This window comes from Mesocricetus auratus, unplaced genomic scaffold, assembly GCF_017639785.1.
Source record: "Mesocricetus auratus isolate SY011 unplaced genomic scaffold, BCM_Maur_2.0 Super-Scaffold_100014, whole genome shotgun sequence".
NCBI lineage: Eukaryota > Metazoa > Chordata > Mammalia > Rodentia > Cricetidae > Mesocricetus > Mesocricetus auratus.
Window position 1 is genome coordinate 70,900,680 of NW_024429197.1, and position 22,407 is coordinate 70,923,086.

General features: G+C 42.0%; 1 protein-coding gene across 3 annotated transcripts in view; it reads left to right on the forward strand.

Annotated features, from left to right (window-relative positions):
- Astn2 (astrotactin 2) overlaps nucleotides 1-22,407 on the forward strand; it is a 972,600-nt gene that overhangs the window by 201,085 nt on the left and 749,108 nt on the right. For all 3 annotated transcript variants that reach the window (XM_040757328.1, XM_040757329.1, XM_040757330.1), the window contains exon 3: nucleotides 10,245-10,629. In XM_040757328.1, the coding sequence (XP_040613262.1) occupies nucleotides 10,245-10,629 (385 nt within the window). The remainder of the gene's footprint in view (nucleotides 1-10,244; nucleotides 10,630-22,407) is intronic.

Here is a 22,407-nt window from a genome sequence, read left to right on the forward strand (position 1 = left end):
TTAAGTGACCCTGTCTTAATATATAAGATGATTCTGAGTGTCACCCACTAATATCCACCTACCTATATGAATATGCATGCATGCCACCCCTACACACACACATACACACACACACACACACACACCTATGGAAGAAAAGAAGATGGCAATAACAAGGCTTATAATAAAGAGGCTGACCCAGGACTTTATAACTGATCAGCTTGGATGCAGACTCAAATCCCGAACCTTTGAGCTCCATCCTGGCTGTCCTCTTTCATTGAAAGCTTCTGGATTTCTACAATGATACATATGCAGAAACTGCAGCAGTTTATAACGTTTTGAATTTGGGCCAAGCTTTGTTTTGTTTTGTTTCTCAAGCATCAGAGAGGATTGAGCCATGTAAATATGTTTGCCTCCTAATAATTCCCATAGCATACATGCCTTCCCCAGAAATCAATGGGGAATTAAAAATATTAGTTTCTGCATTCTTTAAGTCTGTTCTGGTCTCTGGCTGAGCATGGGAATCTGAAACAGTTCAGGAGCGCCTCTGGGCTGAAGGGACTAACAGATCACTTAGAGAACCATCTGCCTTTTCTCTCATCTATCTGTCCTTCTAACTATCCAAATATATTTGTTAAACACCAACAGTGTACTAAGAGGTATTCTTCATGCTTAAGAGGAAAATAGATCATTGTCATTTACTAATCATCAAAATTCCATTCCTGTTGGTTTACAAAACTTTGAACACAGCATATAATATAATCAGTTGCAGGGGGGAGTAGTACTATAATGAAAATTAAGTGAAGACAGGAGAGAGATGTCTTGGGATTGAGTGAGGATGAAGGTCACTATTAGAAGGGGCTACAGTGAGAAGAATAGGCTCATGAACAGTATCCCTGTAGCAGGTATCTTCCCTGCCCTGGGGCCATACCAAACTCCTTTTCTCTATTTTATAATTTCTAAAGAGGCCAGCATCAGACATGGCAAGCCCCTTGCACATAGGAAACTTACTTTAAATGCCTTTCCTTTGAGTTCTAGCCTACATTCTTACTTCAGAAATCTCCATAATTGGCCTAGTGTTAGATGGTTGGCATAGGGGTAGGGATATCTCTGTGGATATGGGATTGAGATACTGAGTGAATTATGAAGGCAACTCTCATCACCCCCTTCTTGTCTACTCTCTGACAGTGACAAATTCAGGATGGTTATAGCACATAGATTTGGACTCTAAAATCAAATGAGTGCTCTGTCACTAACCAACCTTGCAACCTTGGGCAGAGTGCCCTGTTGGAGGTTTAGCATCCTCAGTTGCTAAATGAAGTTAAGGATGCCTAGCTTATTTGGCTGCCACGGCTGTTTGTTTATGTATTTTAAACAATCATGAATGTGCAGTGTGGATTCTTTGTTGGCTTCATAAGGGACAAGGGACAGACTAGAGTCTCTGATTCCTTCGTCCGTGCATGTTTCCTAAGCCAGAATTCATGACACCATCATTCCATGAGCACTGGTGTGTTAGATCCTTTATGTGCAGTTGTACAGTTAATCCTCACCATGCTGTCTTTCAGTGGAGACTTTCACTTTCAAGAGAAAACACAGAGGCACCAGAAAATGCATCGACTCACCTAGGGTCTTCCAATTGGTAAATGACAGTGCATACACTACAGCTCTTACCTACTGTGCTGCTCTGGTAATTCAGACCTATTTTGGGTGTGAATACACTTGATTGAATGGGTCGCCCTCCTCCCTTTTAATTTGTTTTTAATTGGAGTTACAGGGGAGTGTACTTTATTCCCACTCCCTCTATGGCTTGCAATGGAAGCTGTGAGAAACTCTTTGCTCTTTACTGTTTCCCCCTGGCATAGATTTTTATCCAACTGTGCATGGTAGTAATTATCTTCTTGCATATCTATTTCCCCAAACAACTGCAACTCTTTCAAGGGCATATCTATGCATTTCTAATTCCAGGCAAAGAGTCTGGCATGGGGTCAGGATATACCAACAAGGTGTTACAGGTGAGACCTTGAGCAAAAGGATTGGGAGTTTAAGTGGGGTATGGATAACACACAGTGAATTCCAGGTTGAAGTTAGGCAACATTGTGTGATCTTATCTCAAAATAGAAAACACTGTGCCATTTTACCTAATGTCTACCACAACTTATTTGGGTGAGTGTTACTATTCTCATGTTACAGATAGGAAAATTGAGCATCATATACTTTTCTAAGTTCATAACACTGGAAGGTGACAGAGTGAAAAAATCCTGAACTTGACTCTGTCTCTTTCCAGATGTGCTCTTAAAGTGGCACAGTGAGTGGATAGATGAAGGACCTTCAGCAGGACCCCTCCCTGGCTGCAGGGTCCGTCTGTTTATATCAGTGACTAAAAGAATGGGAAGAAAATCAGTACCATTCAGTCTGTTACCCTCTCCATTATTCATCCTTCAGCATGGAATCTGAGACAGAACTTGAGAGGCCACCTAAGGATGTGGAGTGGGGTACTGATTTGTGTGAAATGGTTTGTGTGAATTCTCCTCTACTCTCTGTTACATACAGTTGGAGGACTGCCAGACAGCTGTGTGTGTATTACCAGCATCCAGCTTCAGAGAGGCTTTCATAATGGACTCATTCATTCATTCTTTCGACGATTAATTGAAGATCTACTAGGTGCCATGTAGCATTCACATTCATTCTGAAAGAAATAAAACCTGGCCTTCCATTCATTGATTTTCAGTATAGAAATAGAGTAGGTGAGTAATGACACCTACTCACTGTCAGACCCTGGAATACATCTTGAGAAATACATGGTTGATTAAGGGTGTACTCCTGAGAGCAGGGAATATTCAAGATGTCCCTACAAATTCCTATGCTCTCTGACATAAAAGCATGGACCAGTAGGACTAGCAAGTGGCTACATGAGCCATCCAGGAAAAGCATATTTTAGAGAACGCGTGACTCAAGGGCTAAGGGGTTAAAGGACTGAATAAAACAATCCGATGGGGGCATTTAAGTCAGAGGAACAGTGTGAACAAGAACACAGAAGTGGGTTGTTTTGCTGCCACAGCACCTTCATCCAGATTTGCTGGGCCAGGCAAAGTGGCAAAAGTGTGTACATTTTCCATCTCTCCTAAATTCTTCAAGGCCAGCTTTGGCTTTCAAATCTTCTAGAACAATAGAGCAAGGATGACTGTTTTCAGACATTTGGGTTGGTCTTGGTGGCACACACTGACAATCACAGTACTGGATAGGCAGAAGCAGGAAGATCTCAGGTTCAAAGCCTACATGGGCTAAGAAGCAAGTTCCAGACCAGCCTGTGTGACTCTGTCTCAAAATGTATTAATAAAGATTTTTAAAATCACACAGTTTTACCTTCTCACTCCAAAGAAGGAATATGGTCATGCCTCACAGAATGAGAGCAGTGTGGGTTGCAGCTACAGTATCAAGACTATCTCCTACCTCTGTGTATGGGAAAAAAATTGACTTCACCAATAACTCACACTTAAATTTTTAAGTGAAATAAGGTCAGTCTCAACAATACAGATGTTCCGTCTCCTGAGATCTGCTAAATGCAGAACATTGGTAAACGTGGTGTTGTACAACGTGATCTCACTGGGTTCTCTCCGTCTCTTCTCAATTCCATGATAGTAACTCTGTTTGCAGATGACATAGGAGGAAACTTCAGTGGCTTAATCGCACCACACAACTAAAATGTAGTAGAGTCAACATCCCACCCAGGTCAGACTGACTGGCTTATGGTCAGGGACTTCATGCCTGAGTGTTTATTATCTGTCCTTTGGATACATTCATAAAGGATTCATATTGTGCTGTGAAGGTTTAGCTTCTTTTAGGATGTATCCTAAAGATGACTAAGGACATTTAAACAGCAAGGCAGTAGGGGAATGTTGTGGGATCCTGACTGGGTTTCATCTCCAAATAACACATAAGACACTATATTAATTATAAAGCTGTTGGCCATTTTCTAAGGTTTCTTAATGACTAGCTCTTACTTATTATTCACGCATAACTACTAATATATATTTTTATAAGGACGTATCTTTCTGAGGACACCTCCTGACATGTCCTTTCTTCCCAGGAGATCACATGGCAACAACTCTCTTCACTACATTTCCCACAATCCTCGTAGACTCCTAGTCCCACCTCTCTTGCTTCCCTAGTGGCCAATAGTGCTTTATTTACATATACACAGAAGGACTTCCCCATCAGTGAATGAGTAATACATTCCAAAGAACCACAATGTGTTTTCACTTCTTCCCCCTTTGGCATTTTCTTGGGAAATAAAATATGCACCCAAGACATACATGATAAATCGGTGACTTGTTTAAAAGAAAAATACTTTTTATTTTCTTTAATGAGGCCTTCTTAAACAGGTCAGCCAATATCTCCCTAGAGGCAAAGAAATAAATGTGGATAAATGTAACTAATTATACACTCACAGAGGAGTATGGGTATATAGTTACAGATGTGAATTTGTATATGTATTTGATGCAACACCTTATCTTTTAATATTCATTTATCTTCTTTTAATTAATTATTTATGCATGCACATATCATTAATACTTAGATAGGTCCATCTCTGGCCCAATAACAGAATCTAGACATCATTGTCATCATTAGTACCTTCTTCCTCCCCCTTTCCTACCAATCAGTCTTCCTCTCATGTTATGTATGTATTATATCAACCCCAGTAGCTGAGTAGCTGACCACCCACCTCCACTGCATTTGTTTCCATTTCATCATCTCTCTTAAGCCTGGGGTTGCTGGTGTTATCAGTGACTCATGCACTTGAACCAGCTGATTTTTTACATGATTTTTTCTGAACATTTAGTTCATTTTCCTGGCTTCTACTCACCACTCATTAGATGATGATAACAACAATCTACTATCCCTAGCTGTGACAACCACTATTGCCCCATCTACAAATAGCTCCAGGGGTGCAAACTTATCCCATATAAGAACCACTGTTTGAACTTGTCATTCAGAAACCTCAATGGCCTCCCTGATTTCTGTCTCCCTGCCACACACAATGTGATATTTCTACAGTTCACAGCATGTGAACTATGGCAAAAACAAAATCCACTGAGTCCTCATGAGTATCTCAAAAGTGTATATTGGAGACCAGGTTCCTCACAAAGATGGAAGCCTGTGTGATAAGGACTTGAAATTCATACCACGTGACTCCCAACTGAGTTAATGGGAGATGAACTGGATCTGCTTCTAACTCAGCTTTCATTGTTATAGCAAAATTAATTGAGAGTTATAAAGCCAAGATCACTCAGCATACATTAAAATGATCACAATGAAAGATACTGCAAACTGGGACAGGAGGGAAGTAGAATGTCACAGAACCTCTTTCATTAAGCAAATTCTCTTGATTGACAAGTTTAGTAGCAGCTTTGGTAGGTAGTGACTATAAACTCTGTCTCTGAAACCTTTGTAGGACATTCTGTCATCTTGACCAAATCACTCTCATCCTCTTAGTGGCAGAAACAGTTTCCTTCTCTGAACCACAAAGGGACTGGGCTATTTTCTTACAATCCTCAGAGCTTATGCATAATCTAAAGACCCAGAGGGAATTCCCAGATAACCTGGTGGCCTGTCCCAGGCTACCATACTCACTCTGCCACTATTCATTTGGCCAGACAGAACATCCAATGGGTCACCTGCCCAGAGCTATCATGGGGCTGGCTGCCAGGGGCCAGAAACAAGTGGCAAGAAGAGAAGGACATTACTTGGGAGAATATGCGTGTTCACAGCTCTGAGGATTAAAGGCCCCTGTTCTTATCACTGCTGAACAGAGTATTATAAATCCAGCCTTGGACTGCAAAATCCCCTTGCGACTTGGCCATTGTGAGGGAATATTAAAAAGGCTGGAGACAGAAATAATCAGTTTCTGAATGACACATTGTCAAACGAAGCATTTTCCCCATTATCCTCTTCTTGCCTTTCTCTTGCTTCTTCTCGGTGCCTGGATATTTTAGCACGAAAAGTGGGTGGAAATGAGGCCAGGCTGAATGGCGTCCTAACTCTGAGTCCTCTGGAGGCTCTCTTGGTAGCTTGGGAGTGTTGGTTTTTAGACTAGTTAATTTATGAGTTTTAATATTGTTTGTGTAAGCAAACTAGGTGAAGGTGCTCTGAAAAGAAAAGAAAAGCAGCTAAGGAGTCATACAAAGTATGATCAGGAACTCTGTGGCTGCTGTGGTTATAGCTAATGACAGGCAATCTTATACTTGCATTTGTCTGGCTTGTCTACTGAGGGTTTTAGGCACGTGGATGTTTCTTACAGTTGCTGTATTAAGCAGTACACCAAATACTGGCAAATAGCAGGTCAGAACCTGGACTAAAAAGCTGGCCAGAAAGATGATTCTTTGTGTAGTTAGATAACTGGTAGCCCTTGAAGACTTAGAAAAAAGGGAGAGACACATAACCTGTGATGGTTAATGTCAGTCACAGACTTGATTGGGCTGAGAATGTGTAAGGCACAACTCTGTGAGGATGCTTCTGAAAAGGCTTAATTCAGTGGGAAAAGACTCATCACAAATGTTGCAGCACTATCCCATAGGCTAGATGTAACTAGAAGGGAAAATGAGAGATCCTACATTGTCTGTCTGCTCCCCAATGTCATACTGAGTCACTTTGCTTTTGCTATGATGAACTGGAACTATATGTGGAATGAATCTTTCTTCTTCCCTTCCTTGCTTTCTCTGGTGTTTATTCATGGTGATATAAAGGCAATGGAGATGTCCTCAGAAGACACAATCTCTAAGCTGAAAGGCTCAGGGCTCATAATGAGCAGGTCAGCTTGCTGGAACTCCTGCAACCAACTATCATAAGCTAGGTGGCTTAAAACAAAATAAAGATATTCTGTCATACCTCAAGGTCAGAACCCCCCCCAATCCACAGCCATCAGGGTCATTAATTCTAGAAGCTCTGTGGGAGAAGCTGCCCTAGTTTGTGAAGAAAGGACCATTGATTGTAACAATCTATGTCCGGTGGATGGGTCACCCTAATCTCTGTCTCTGTCTTCACTTTACCTTCTTTCTATGTGTGCATATCTCTCTGTTCTCTCCTCTTAACAGGACAGCAGCCATCTTGTTTAGGGTCCTCGCTAATCCCATATGCTCTCATCTTAACTAATCACATCTACAGAGTTTCAGTTTCCAAATGAGGTCACCTCTTGAGATCATGTGTGGGCATGTTCCTTAGGGTACATTATTCAGCACTCTTTGAGGGAGTGAAACAGTACTTTAGGTGGAGGGGATCAATGAGTTGACATAGGGGACCGTCACATTTTGGGGACAGTTTAATCAGTCAGTTTGGGTCTCACGTGAGATCTTGCAGGGAATGGAAGCATGCGAAGGGAGCCTGGGCCCATTCTTGAATGATACTGAGTGCCAGACTAGGAAGTCTGGATGCCGTTCTCCGACTGGTTAGAGTAGAGGAGTACAGAAATTAAAGGAAGCAGGCTTCTATTTGTGAACTTTCTGTAGTGGTCACCTTTTACTCAGATCATGTGTTTTTTTAATTGCTATCATAATTCTTCACAGTAAGAATAATCATTTCCAAGGGAGCTGGAGCCCAAGGAGATAAACTATTGCAGTACACTTTCCAAGGCCTTTCACATGCAGTGAGTGAATCAGAGAATCACTTGTCCTGGACGGAGGCTTTTCGTGTCACAACCCTCTACGCCTTAAATCCTTGTCTGCCTTTTCTGGGGAATCTGCGGCCCATTCTCAGTAATGGAATAGGGAGAGGAGAATGATCCTGCGTAGAGATACCCGAGGAAGGAAAATTCTGGAAGAGAGGGGGACTTGCTTCTCCTGTTTCATCTCTTCCCTCCTGTCACCCTGAGAACACAGTGAAATTCTCAGTTCCTTATAGAAGTAAATCAAATACCGTTGTACACTCTTGTGCACTTACACACTCATGCAAACCAGCTGCAAACTAATAGTCTGCTGTCTTTTTTATAGGACTTTCAGTCCTTCACCCATCCTTGTTTTTCTTTAAAAGACCCAGGATGTTCCCCTTCAAGTTGGATTTGGCATCAGGTTGACCCTGAGACCAAATGGCCTCAGTGTACCATCCCTGAGCCTTGACTTTTCTTTGACTTGCTTTATGAAAATTCACAATCCTAGCCCCTCATCCATCCCTCCCTCCCTCCATTACTCCTGTTTTACCCTGCAAGATTTTTCAGGACCCAGGGACTGGGTTGACTCCTGCTGTGTGCTCAGGGGCTGGATGCCCAGGTCTGCTGACACATCAATTGCTCTTCCTTTTTCATTACTTGTCCCTGGTGAAAGAAGCTGTAGTGGGAACGTGGCTCCCTTAGTGTAGGTCTATATAGCATTCTTAGCCACTGCTGGTGACTAAGCACACTATTCATTCCTGCTGAGTCACTCCTTTCATGAGTAGATTGTCCACATGAGACAGCCGTATAGTCATGGTTCTCTCAAGGCCCTTATGCTTATGCACAGCCCTACAGTTTGCAGTGACCATTTTTCCACTGTTTAGCTTTTCTGACATGACAATACTTTAGGTGTCATGACTGAGAACCTTTATATCCCATGCTTACTGTCTGCCAGTTTCTGATAAGTTCTCCACATCATCAGCTCTCATCTTATCTCCCTTTACAAAGAAGCCTTGGACTCACACACTTCATACAAAATTATACATGTGCATATCTACATAAAAACATGTAATGGGGGTCTGTGTAATGTGAGTCGTTGGTTTCTAAGTTCCGATATCTAGGTTAACATTCCTTGAGACCTTAGGGTGGATCACTGCCAACATCAAGGTAGGACATCAGCTTTGTGCCAATGCTCCTACCCCAACCTTACACCCAGTTACCCTTGAACCATACCAGCTTTGGGAGAGGATGCATATTTCACTATAGTGAGGTTTTGGGTCCTGGATAAAAGAAAATCATATTTTTCATTGTGTGTGTAGTCAGCAGGATGTCAGGACCAAGTCAGTGGAAAGACCATAAGACATGTAAATAGTATCCACCACAGTCACCTTCTCTCAAGACATTGTGACCGGGGTTAATTTCTGACTTTATAGTGACCAGGACCTGGTTGTGCCTGCACTAAAATTGTGATCTAACTACTTGAGTGAAATGGAAAGAATATAAACTTTAGAATTAAGAAACAAAAGCACACTAAATAAAACAGTAAACACAAGGTTCCAATCTCCTTTCCTCACCATGCCCACTTCACATACAACTGGGCTGATCCCCTTCCTGTGTGGGTATCACACAAACAGAACTAAACAAAGTGGTACCTAATCTCCAAAAGGCAGAACATGACACAAAGGGAAGAAAGATAACTGCGACACAGATTTGTCTGGCGTTGTGGAGATTAGGGGAGAGTAGACAAAAACTGCTGCTGTCTACCTTTGGCACTGACCTGGGAGATAAATGCATTTTGGGGGAATAGTTTCTCCTTAGGAACTCATAGACCAGATCATTTCATGAATTTTACAAGTCAGATTAGCTGCCCTTGTAGACATGCCACCATCATATTTCTCAGTAATGTATACTATGCAGATGTGGGATGGGTTAAAGACGAATTAACATCATTTTACTTTAAGTTTCAGGTTAAAGTAGCATTACGAAGCTTTGCTTTCAGTCACCTGTGTGCTCATTCATTCTACAAACGTTTTTAAGCAACTGCTTTGTCCCAGGCCCCTTCTTGAAAGCCAAAGATTAAAGCACTGAAAATGAAAAAATATAAACAGTAGAAATGTTTGGATTTGATAATGCAACCTAATACTATCTTATAGTTGTAATAGGGTATACAGAATGCTACTATCTCTTAAGCCCGTAGGGAACTCATTTTGTAGATAATAAAATAAGGCTAAGAGAGCTTGATGGATTGTCCTGGGGCCTCTTGGCTGGTGGGAGGAACGGGAAAGCAACAGCCTGCATTTAACAAGCTAGGCTGTTCTAACATGGCTGTTAGCAATACCCTTTGCTCTTCATATCAAACTTAAACTTCTAAAGAAGAAAGAGTGAGACTCTTGTCCATCTTTGATGGCTAGGGAACTAAAAGCAAAGAGAAGTCAAACTGTTTCCCCGAAGTCTCGTGGTTTCTTGGTGAAAAAGCTAGACCAGGAAGGAGTGTCTCTCTAGCTACGAATCCGCAGCTGTTGGAATCCATAGACCCCAGGCTAAGTGAGAAAGACAGGATTCACTCTGGCCCTACAATCCACAAGTCAGCGGCCCATGTCTTTGCTCTTCTTTCTTCCTACTCCAGGGTGGACTCATTGCACTACTCCTCCTGTTGCTGGTGTTCACGGTGGCACTGTATGCCCAGCGGCGCTGGCAGAAGCGCCGGCGCCTCCCCCAGAAGAGCGCCAGCACCGAAGCCACTCACGAGATTCACTACATCCCATCAGTGCTGCTGGGCCCACAGGCCAGAGAGAGCTTCCGCTCTTCCAGGCTTCAGGCACACAACTCAGTCATTGGTGTACCCATCCGGGAGACCCCCATTCTGGATGACTATGACTATGAAGAGGAGGAGGATCCACCCAGGCGGACCAACCATGTTTCCCGGGAGGATGAGTTTGGCAGCCAGATGACCCATGGCCTGGACAGCTTGGGACGGGCAGGAGAAGAGAAAGTAGACTTTGAGAAGAAAGGTGAGGCCTTTTAACATTCTGTCTTTCCTGGGGCAATCTGGGGCATGGACAGAGGTGCATGGGTTGGGGGCATAGGCAGGATCCTTCCTGATCAGTCATTGTGACTCTTAGATTTGTCACATGTCTTGTGGGTTTTCACTAATGACGGAACTAAAGAATCAGGAACTGGGGTCTTGGGGGTATCAGAGAGTCCATAGTCCAACACCTCTGAAAGTTCCTTAACTGACTCCCTTAACAGACTTTTTACTGTCAAGAATATAGCCCATTTCCACACATTCTTATTAAAACTCTTTTTTCTTCTGTTGGGCTTTAAAATTGTCTTTTTCCCTCTTGTTCATAAAGAAAGCAACTCTGAATTTCTTTCACCAAGAAATACATTGGGAATTCTGACAACCAAAAAATAGAAAGTTCATGATACTTCCATAAATCAGCCTCTTCAGCCTTCTCCAGTGAAATACATATCAGGCATCCTGCCATCCTGAAACTGTCTTCTGGATGGAGATTCTCATTTTTCACATCTTAGAGTGTCATACCTAAGCTGACACCCTTCGTTGTCCACCTGGGCATGTTCCAATGTTGAGTAAAATAGAACTTTCACTTTCCTCTGGCTTAATGACAGTGCCTGGACCCCTAACATACTCTCCAGAAGCTTCAGAAGGAAAACAGAAAGCACCTTATAGAAGGCAGAAGCAGGTCACCACTAATGGTCTTGTTTGCTTTCTCCTTCTCGCTCCATCCTTCCATGCCCCCTCCTTTCTCCTCGCCTGCTCTCCCTAGTACTGAGATAGTGCATTGAAATGGAGTCTGCACTTACAACGTAGAATATATCAATAGGTAATGACAATAGAAGCAGAGTTGACACTTGTAGTAATGCCACTTCTGTGAACTTAGGCAAGTTACACATTCATCTTTTACCAGATGGTATGGCTGCAACTGATCTGCGTTGCAGAGGGGTTAGATGGTTTCAGTGAGCTAGAACATGTGAAGTCTAGGATTGGCAGTCAACGCACCCCTGCCACCTGCTTGCTTTTAATGCCCTCATTTCATCTCTCTTCAGATTGGTTCCAATGGGCCAGCATGCCGTACTAGACCTAAGATAGAAATGTGGAAGACAGAGCCTCTATACTGCCCTTATAGAGCATGATGGGAATCTTCTTGTAAATAAGTCACAGGGAAATGTTTAGGAAAGAAAACTCAAAGCTTGAATAGAGCCACAGGTCTCTACATGCTGCACAGCCAGGATGTGGCAGGGTTGAGAGCAGAGATACAGGCCCCAATTCCTGTAGGAAAAATATGTTTGCTGTAGACCATTATCTTCTTGTTAAGTTCATGGGGGTCGGGTACAAGAAGAATAAAATCTGGCAAGAAGGGAACAGAACACATTCCTTTTGAGTGCTGACATCGCAAAGAGTTGCATCTACCTTTGAGAAGGCAAACACCAAAGTTGTTCCTCAGCAATATGGTCCTGAGTTCACAGTCCTCCTCCATCTGCCAGAGATGGACAATTCCATAGAGATCTACCTGCATCAGCACAGTTGAAGCGTGGGCTCTGTTGCTTCTGGTGATCTATAGAGAGAACCACGTAAGTCTGTTCTTTAAAAGGTACAAAGTATGAGCAATATGCAGACATGGGAAATCCATGGGAACTGAGTATCAAAACGCAGTTAAGGAGTAGGAATATGCAGGCATCTTGTCAGTGAACTTGTAATGGAAGCAGAAATGGAGGAGCTTGAGGCATGCCTTTCCTTGGTGCCCTTTTTCTGGTGGGTCAGCAGATCCAGTAGGAAGAGCACAGCAAGGAAAGCCTCGTCTCAATTCCCCCCATTCCGCTTTTGTCTGCCTGAGGCCATGATGTGGCCACCTACAGGAATAGGCTCCTGTGTCCTAAGGAGCTTGGGATGATTACAACTTACAAGCATTTATTACGCATTTACAAAGAACTAGGAGAGAAGTGTTTCAAGGTTCGAAAGTCAAGAGATAAATCCTTCAGAAGAAAGAAATATAAATTATTCTGTTTTATCATTGTACATTGTATACCTATGTGGAGCCATCATACTATGCCCCATGAGTATGTATAATTATAAAAATAATAATTAAGGATGCAAACAGCGATCCTACAGTCTTTTGAAATCATATTGCCAGAGGTAATCCTATATGCACATTTCAATCTTAGAACTTGCCTTGAGCATTAAATTGTCCCAGCCCAGTTAAATTGTGCCAACCTCCTTTTGAGCTCAAATATGCAGGTTTGCAGGGAGCAGTATGGAAACTGAAGGGAGACAGTTTTAAAGTGACAATGGCTTGGGGTTGCATGACCCAAGAGTTAATGTTAAAATGTTATGCACTAATATGACTATGTCCACTGTTACATATAGAAAAGTTCTGATGCCCATGGATGCTAGTGGTACCCTGAGCTGTATGCCCAGCCAGACCATGGTGCTCTCCTGATCTTCCCAGTATCCCATAGTGGCTTTGTGACTGTGTTCCAGCACCGTGATTGCAGGGTTTTTAGCCAGTTATAGTCTATGATATGAAAGTTCTGTGACACTTGCAATGTCTACCACTGTTGGGTGGACACAGTGGGATATTTGTACACTGTGTGAAGATGTATTGCTGTGCTTGATATAATAAAAAGCTGAATGACCAATAGCTATGCAAGAAGTACATGCAGGACTTCCAGGCAGAGTGGAAACCTGGCAGAAGAAAGGAGGAGTCACCAGCCAGACATGGAGAGGAAACAGGTGGCACAAGATGGAAGAGAGGTAACGACACATGGCGCAATGTATGTAGATTAATATAAATGAGTTAATTAAGTTACAAGAGCTGGTGGGACCAGCCTAAGCCATTGCCCAAGCTTTTATAATAAATAAAAAAATCTCCTTGTCATTATTTGTCAGATGGCAGCTGAAAAAGCATGCTACATACCACCCTTGACATGTAAGCAAGTTGCTGAACATTTTTACCTATGCCAATAAATGAATATCCATCACTATGCTTAATATGAAAGGAAGCTCAGCACATGTTAATTCTGGTCTTCCTTTTTGCTTTTAAACTTACCTTTCCTTACTATGAAGATTTGCATGAAAGCAGAAGGAGATCAGAATAACAAATGTATCAGTTTATTGAAGAATGGTGTAAAAGATAATGAGTGCACACTGAGATTTTTAATTCAATTATGTTTTATGATGAAAGAAATATGTGCTGTTTATAATAGAATAAGTGAGAGATGGGAAGGAAAGAAGAGAAGCTGGGAGGGAAGAGAGGAAGACAGGACATAGTAATAAAAATAGAGGAACAGAGTGAGGAAGGAAGGAACGAGGAATAAATGGTTTGGAATTTTGTAAAGTGAGACCTGACATGTTACCATTGAACTACCTGTTTCCACTAACAGGACTGAAAAACAGACACTTGATAATAGATTGGTTCACATTCTTTTAGCATTTCTCAAAAATATTTAGGGTGAGGGTTGTGTGCGTGTGTGTATGTGTGTGTGTGTGTGTGTGTGTGTGTGTGTTTGTGTGTGTATGAAAACCGATGGGATTCTTTCCCATTATTCTAATTGAGGGGTCTGAATGGAGTGAGGATGAAGAAATAGAAGTAAATATCATAAAGTTCATTGCATGAAATTCTCAATGAATTAATAATACTTTTGAAAGCCAATATTTCAAAAGTATCTCTCTTTGTCAATTATGTAAATATACATAGGATACTGAAACTTACTTTGTTATTTGTTTTGTTAGCCATTATTTAAAGTTTTTGCATTGACAGGGAGGTAGCAGACATGACAGTATATATTGTTACCTATGTAGTGAGCTAGGCAGCTATTCCTGCAGCCTGTCAGACCATTTCTGTAAGGCAGACATATTCCTAAGTGCTGAATTGCTGCATCAAAGGAAATTCACTTTGATCATATTAGAACCAGGCATATGTACTCATTTTCACAGTGTATTTTCTGTTCTCAAGGGAGTATATGAAATACTCTCTACCAAGGCAGCTGGTACCCCATCCCATTGAGTGTTAATATAGTATCATATCTTTATTCACAGGGTTGCCTTCATTTTCTCTCAATATCTTTTGCCCCTCATCAGCATTGGTACTAATTTCCTTCTTTGTTGATGTTTAGTCCTCTTATTTTACCTGTCATAATGATTCCTTGAATGAAGGAATACTTAAGAAAAGCTTCCCTCTGCTCTCCTCATTATCTCAGGACCTAAGGTAGAGAAATTAAATACATTAATAGAATTATTAAGTTAAATATATTAACAATAGCATTAAAGACAAATAGTGGCCCCACTGACATAGAGGCAGAGGCATCACAGTCTGCCAGACCCAGTTCCAGAAGTTTGAGCTTTGCTGTGGTTCAGGATGATAGCCCGGTAATTCTCAGGGTATCAACAACACATTCTGGCATGGTGGGAAATATTAAACTTTTGTTGAGTATCTGTAAGGATCCTGCTGTTGCCCTCTGCACTCTCACATTAAGTCACTGTCATTACCCTAAGTGGGAGATGTATGGAACGGTTGGGCATAGAATTAACTCTGCTGCTGTTATAAGCTATTACTGACTGACTTTTACTACTCATGGACTTTTCAATAGAATATATCATTTGAATTGCACAGCAACCCTATAGGCTATATGGACTAACACTGGCTCAGTACCCCAGAGGATAGTAAGAAGGTGAGGGTGAGTAATGTGTTCAAGATCACAGAGCTTCTTGGCTATCCACGGGACTGTGACTGAGTGCAGCACTCTACTCTGAGACTTGGGAAGACACTGAGCTTCCAATTCTAGGATTTCCAGAACACATAGCAAGGGTTTGCATCACTGCTAAGTCTGGACATTAATAATCTTGAGAGTCAGCGTGCAATCTCTGAGACAGACAACAGCTACATAGCAATTCTGAGCTTCTAAGTTGGCAGCAATGACTTTACAACAGGAAATCCCGTTGCTTAGAGTAGTACCCAAGGTACACCAAACTCATGTCTGGTGTCAGTAGATCACTCCAGTATGGCAGAGACAGAGGAGTTTCCCATTAATGAACCTTGAGACACTCTTAGTAAATGTCAGATAAATACCATCCTTGGGTGACTTTTATATGTTCTCCTATGTCTTTCATAGCCAAAGCCATCCAAAGTGCCATTTTTCCATTCATGCATTTACCCAGATTCTCTAGCCTGTATTCCCAGATCTCTAAATTTAATCCCACCCATCACTCTGCATGCCACATTTCTCTTGCTGATGTCCCGCAGACATGTCAGCCTCACATCTTTCTTTCTAGCCTTCCTGCTTCTGTGGTGTCTCTCTTCTCGTCCATTCTTCACACAGCAGACAGTCTGTGGTGATTATTTTGTCCACAGTCAAATCAGTACCAGAGATCTCACGTGACGATCATCCTCTACACTCTTACCAAAATGACAGTTTCTTAGCTATTTAAACCTTCTATTCTTCCCTAACTGTAGACTACAGGGCTTTGTGTCATTTTTTTCATTATTTGTCCAGTTTGCTGTGCCTTTCACTCAATCCTGAATCTTAATATATTGAAATCGGTCAATATGTCCTCCCAAGGGCCCCTTTGCACTATTATACTAGAACATTCTATCTTCAACCTACAAAGTTCCATACCCATAGCACCCTTCATGAAAAACATCACCCATCTGAAACCATATCCATCTTTCTAACCTCTACAGAAAGTAACAGAAAAATTAGGAAACTATTTCTGATGGCTGTCCATCTAGACAATGTATAAGAGGACTTATCTAGACTATGTTAGGTAACTAGAGGGCAGACTACGTAGAAGTGAGTTACAGTAGGACTGTGTTATATATAATCAGTAGCCTATTTCAGAAAGATTCTCCAGAATAAGAAGAAAAGTTTAGAATGAAAATTTTAAAGAATGTTTTGAGTTAGCATACAAATAAAAGGGTCTAATTGTGATATTTCCTCACATATATAACATCATGTTTTATTCTTATCTCTCCTTCGCTCTCTTCCCCCATCCCCCTTTTTACCTTCTTGCTAGGAAGGGAAACAAGAGAGAGTAATATGTGTGTATGTCATAAACACACAAGGAGGACATCTTTGGAGAAAGGAAGTAAAAGGATTTTCTTAACAACAAACCGTCCTGACTTCACTACATTCTATTAGCTTCCTGTCCTGTCTTTTAAAGTACATTTCCAATTCAGCACTGTAAAGTGCATCTCAGACTTAAGATACGCCCCATGTCACCTTGACTTCTGCATGAGCCATCTGCATGGGTGTGATCAGCCAGAGGGGGACACGAGTTGATAACACCTGCACCTTCTCTTTGTGCTTATGTCCCCCTCCTAACTCCGTCAATTGTTCACAGTTGTTCATACCCTTAGTCCATGTTAAGGGTCACTTGTGTCACTGTAGAGCAACAATCAGCATAGAAAGTGGCCTTCCCCTAGGCACTTAGAAAGGCAGAAAGCAGACATAGTTGCTGTCTTTTGCTGTTGACAGTTATATATTTATATAATGGGTCTTCATCACTCCCGCCCCACGTGCGTCTCTTGTTACCTCTGCCTCCCTCTGAAACCCATCATTCCAACAAGCCTCCCTCCTGATTCCAAGCCTTCTTACTGTGTGTGACCCGCAGAGTTCAATTAGAGAGGTCTTGGCCCAAGCTCTTTCACATTTTACACAATAGCCTCATAAACTTGAATGACTTGATAAATTCTGATATTGACATTTTGAGACACAACTTTACTCCTGCTTAGAGAAAGGAAGTCGCTCACCTGTGACACAGCATTTTGATGATGAAGTTTTCTTTCTAAACACCTGACTAGGGTTCATGCTCACCACTCTCTGTGTTTGTGCCTGAAGTGGCCTGACTATCATTTGGCAAAATGTATACCATACCTACATTGCCCTCCCATGAGCATTACTTATGGTCTCATCTATGGATTAATTCAAACAGAAGCCTATTAGTCAGGGATGGCAAAACAGGCCTGGGAATTAGACATGATTTCAGTAATACTTTGCAATCTCAGCCTGCAAAAGTGTAGCTTAATCTGTTGTCATCTTGTTTCCTTTATAGAGCTGCCTAGGAAACTAAGAGGGAAAGAGATGTACCTCAAAATACATTCCTTAGACCAAACCAGGCTGGGAGGTATTCACAATGTTGTTTTGTACCCCCATGTTATTTGTCTCCAATTGGTAGGCAAGACAGATGACATGATACGCGTAGAATGATAGCTAATTTTCCCCTCAGTTAGTCATCAGAAGGAATGGACTGGTTAAGTTGGTTATCTAAGAGCCATCCCTGGATAGTGAATTTGTGGCTTCATGCTCCTGAGGTCTTGGCCCCAGTGTGCAAATGGCCAGACGGGACCGAAGAAGAGAAGTGGGGTCTCTAACAGAGGGGAGATTAGTCTTCCAGGCAGCCGGCCTCAGCTGTCTCCACACTCGCTAAAAGAAGATGTAGACAGAGATTTGTCATGGAATCACAAATAGGAATGACACCAAAGCTGTAACCGGCACCCCTTAAAATGTCGCTTCCCAGCATTAATTGCTGTGATAGCAAAACAAACACATGATCTGGGAGCATATACTCTTTCTTCCTCCTCCCTCAGGATCCCCTTCTCAGGGCTTTGTCTCCCTCTCTGCACACTTGCTTTGCATCCCTTAGCTCTCTGTCTCTGGGGACCCTCTGGTCATGCCGACTTGATTAGAGTTTGCCTGGCTAGGCAGCCCTACCACACAGTGACAGATGAGGGTGAAGGAGGTTTGATAAATGTCAGGGGCTTCAAGAGAGTTCCCTGATTGATCAGAGCTAGAGCAATTTCCCAGCAGCCAGGGACTTGTTCTCTCCTATCCTGGGCTCCCCTGAAATAGCTGGAAATGGCCCTGTGGGGGCTTCCTGTCACCAAAGTCCAAAGAAGCTAAGCCCCAGCCTCCTACAGGGGCCAATAGGCCTCTTTTTTAGCCAGCCTCCCCTGTATCCTCTGCATTGGGAATGTGGAAGACCAATTCCACTGCACGAAAATCTGTCCTTATATTCTCTGATATTTGCTAATCATAAATGCTTTGCACATACTCCTTGTAGAAAGCTTAAAAAATAAAAGAATACATCCTTTAGCAGTTTATCACAATGCCTTTGAGCCCAACTTTCTATATTTTTCATACATTATTTTATTTCTTTTACTTCAATCTTAGGTCATAAGCATTAAACATATTTATATTTCCATCTCAGCATTTCTCCATCTTTTATTAATGAAAACTTAGTTGCTTTTTTTGTTTGTTTGCTTGTTATTTTCAGTCGACAGGAACAACCATGTTTAAGCTTAAACTTTCTTTCCTCTGGGCATATTCCCAGGAGTAGAATTGGTGGGTCAAATGACTGAATGTTTTAAACTTCTTGATACATAATTATATTGTATTTCCATACATGCTTGTTAAACAAGAAAATATTTATTCATCTCTTTCTTCATTTGCTAAGTCAACAATTTAATTCAACACCTACTATGTGTCAGAAAATATTTAGGTCATTGACGATAAAACAGTGAATAAAAAGAGCTTCAAGTCTCTCTCTAGTATGTTTTCTACTGTGGAAAGACTATAGATAAACGACTATAGAAGACGTATATCATCAAATGATAGTTTGGATGAGAGGCCATTAAATGAAGGAGGGCACCAGACTCCTCACTTTAATGGAGACATGGTGTGTGAAGGTGAGTCTGTAATGTATGATGGAATAAGACCTTGGGGACAGGCAGAAAGACCATTTGAAGGAGTAGGGATAGCAAGAGCAAAAGCCTGTGGGTGGCATAGGTGTGTTGGAAGATTAAGTGACACGAAGGAGAATCATGATGAAGAAAAGTCTGGAATCGGTTGTGACATGTCAACACAGGAGCAAAGGTCATAGAGTCCTGGGAAATAAGGTCATTGCTGTTGCAATGAGTGAACTGGGGGACAGTGGAAGAAAAGAAAGCACCAATTTCTTAGTAAAGTGATAAGAAACCGAAGCCAAAATAAGGAAGAAAACTTAGTTGTGTGTTTAGTCTTGAGAAGGGAGGGGTTTATTGAGCTGGAGGACACCAGAGGACAGGGACTTCACACTAGAACCTCAGAGGTATAACGTAACTTCCACATGTTTAATTTGTTTTCATTCTTCTTTGCATACAGGCTGCATTTAATTTTCATCTTTTTTCCATTTTTTGCATGTGCTGTGCTTGTCTGTCTGTCTATCTGTCTCTCACTCTGTGTGTGTGTGACTGTGTGCGCATGTATGCATGCACGTGCATTTGTATGTATAAGTATGAATCTGTGAGTTTGAAATGGGGGATCAACATCAATCACTCTTCCGCCTTGTTCATTGAGGAAGGATCTCTCAAGCAAACCTAGAGCTCACAGAAAGGACTGCTATGATTGGTGTTGCTAGCCAGCTTGCCATGTGGATCCCCAGTCTCTGTCTTCTGAAGCTGGAGATATAGGCAGGCTTCCATGTTCACCTGGCCTTTATATGGTTTCTGGGGACTTGAACTGTGATTCTCATCCTTGTTTAGTAAATGCTACATTGACTGAGCCATCCTTCCTGTCTTATATTCACAATTTTTAAATCAAGGTGTCTGGTGGGTGAATACAGGACTTGCCAAATATCTTTCAATGCAAAAGATGCAGTGGCTACCTCCATCCCCAAGCAAATAATTACTTGAAAGAAAAAGTGTGTTCAGCTAAGACTGAGAAAAGCAGTCTCTACACCTAGGTATCAGAACCACAGCAGGGAGACATGGGTTTCAGAAGAACACAGAAGTCACACACAATTAAGGCAAATGCTTGTGTAGTCTGTAGCATACCTTGCAGACAAAGGATGGCCAGGTTCATGTAGCACTGTTACTCTCCTGACGTCATCCGTTGGAGTTTGCATGGAGGTGCTTCCTTCCTGTTCTTCGCATTGGCCATTCTTGCTCTTTCCAGCAGTCCATATGGTTTTCCTTTGCAGTCCTTCCTGCATTTGCCCACTTGTCTCTGAATTCATCTCGCAGTACTTTGCCCCAAGTAAAATAGTACCCTGGTCATGCACACATGTGCATAGCACCTCCTATGCTCCTTTACCATGCCCAGTTAACCTTATTTGTCAACTTGACACAGCCTGAAGTCATCTGAGAGGAGAAGCTTCAACTGAGGAATTCCTTGGGTCAGATTGCCCCGTGGACATGTCTGTAGGAGATTCTCTTGTTTATTGTAGATAGAGGAGAACTCAGCTCACTGCGGTTCGTCCCATCACTAGGCAGGTGGTACTGGACTGTATAAGAAAGTCACTTAAGCACGAACCTGAGAAAAGACTCAGCAAGCAGTGTTTTTCAGTGGTTTCTACTTCAAACTCCTACTTGAGTTCCTATCCTAGCTTCCCTTGATGACAGAATAGACCTGGCAATGTAAGCCAAATAAACCCTTTCTTTCCTTAAGTTGCTCCTGGCTAGAGTGCAGCCCTGCTTTCTTTTTCTTCATTGACTTTAGCACTGTTGCTCATATGTGTGTGTTGTCTCTATCCTTAGGATGTTTTGTTTAGAACACTGTTCAGATAGATTGCAAATAAGTAGTTAAGTGAGTGGATGAACTGACCAAGGGAATCCACAGATGAATGCTATGGTTTGTTCTAATTAGGCTTCTTCAAGGACTGAAAGAACCCAACCCTTGTTTAGCTAATGGAGGTTATTATCTGTTGCAGTATGAATATTAGACACTCTGTATAGACTAAGACTCTTGTCAATGCTAAAGACTCACGAAGTGCTCAAAAGAAATGATGTAGTCAGTTGCTCTAACTTCCCCGTGTTCAAATGAGGAAACTGAAGCATGAAGAGCTCCTGTGTCCTGCCCAGGATTGGGAGGCAGGATTTCTACCTAGGTATATAAGAATTTGAAGTCAGTTTTTACCAACATATTGCCATCTTTACTGTGGAAAACAAAGGGAATAGGCATGATCTGAAACATAATCTAAGCCTTATGAAAGGAAGGGCCACTACTTGGATATGCCACAAGTGTATAAACTATTTTTGTCTTAAGAAGCTCTGATAAATTTCGCGCGTGCGTGCGTGCGTGCGTGTGTGTGTGTGTGTGTGTGTGTGTGTGTGTGTGTGTGTGTGTGTGTCTGGAAATAACCTATCTCTGCCTGTCCACCTGTATATTCAGCTTTTATCCCCTCCCTCTGTTCTTGGATCTGCCCACCCCTGTGAGACACCCTTGTCTATCTCAAGAAAGGATTTGTCATGTCCAACACAGAACACTGGGATAGACAGCCCCTCACTCCAGGCTACATCACCATGTATAAGCTAATCAGAAGCTGTGTGATTTTGTTCAGATCACATCTGTTGCTGGGATTGTGGTGTCTTGGGGCACACAGCAAGGTGTTCTTTAGGCTATGAGGCACCTGTAGCTGCCTTCACTAAACCAGGCACCTGTGGCTATAGCAGACCCTTACAGCGTCAGATCCTGTCCAGAACAGCAAGGAGTCCATCTGCTCAGAGCAGGGCTGGTGAGCCCTGCTTCTGAAAAAACTGGTTTATGAAAGGCTCAGCTTAGAAAATAGATAAATCGGGCACTGACAGATTATTTTTCCTAAGCAGTTCTTTATTTTACAAAAGCATTCGCCACAGGTCTCCTTTCAATATGTCACACTTCACTAGTGCATGGAAAAGACAAGGGGATTTAACTGACTTTTAGGTTGCCAGGATGTTCAAAGACTCCAGTATGAAAACCAAAGCACAATCATAATACAGGGCTTTCTGGGACTGGCCAGTGGCTGGATTTAAAAAGGA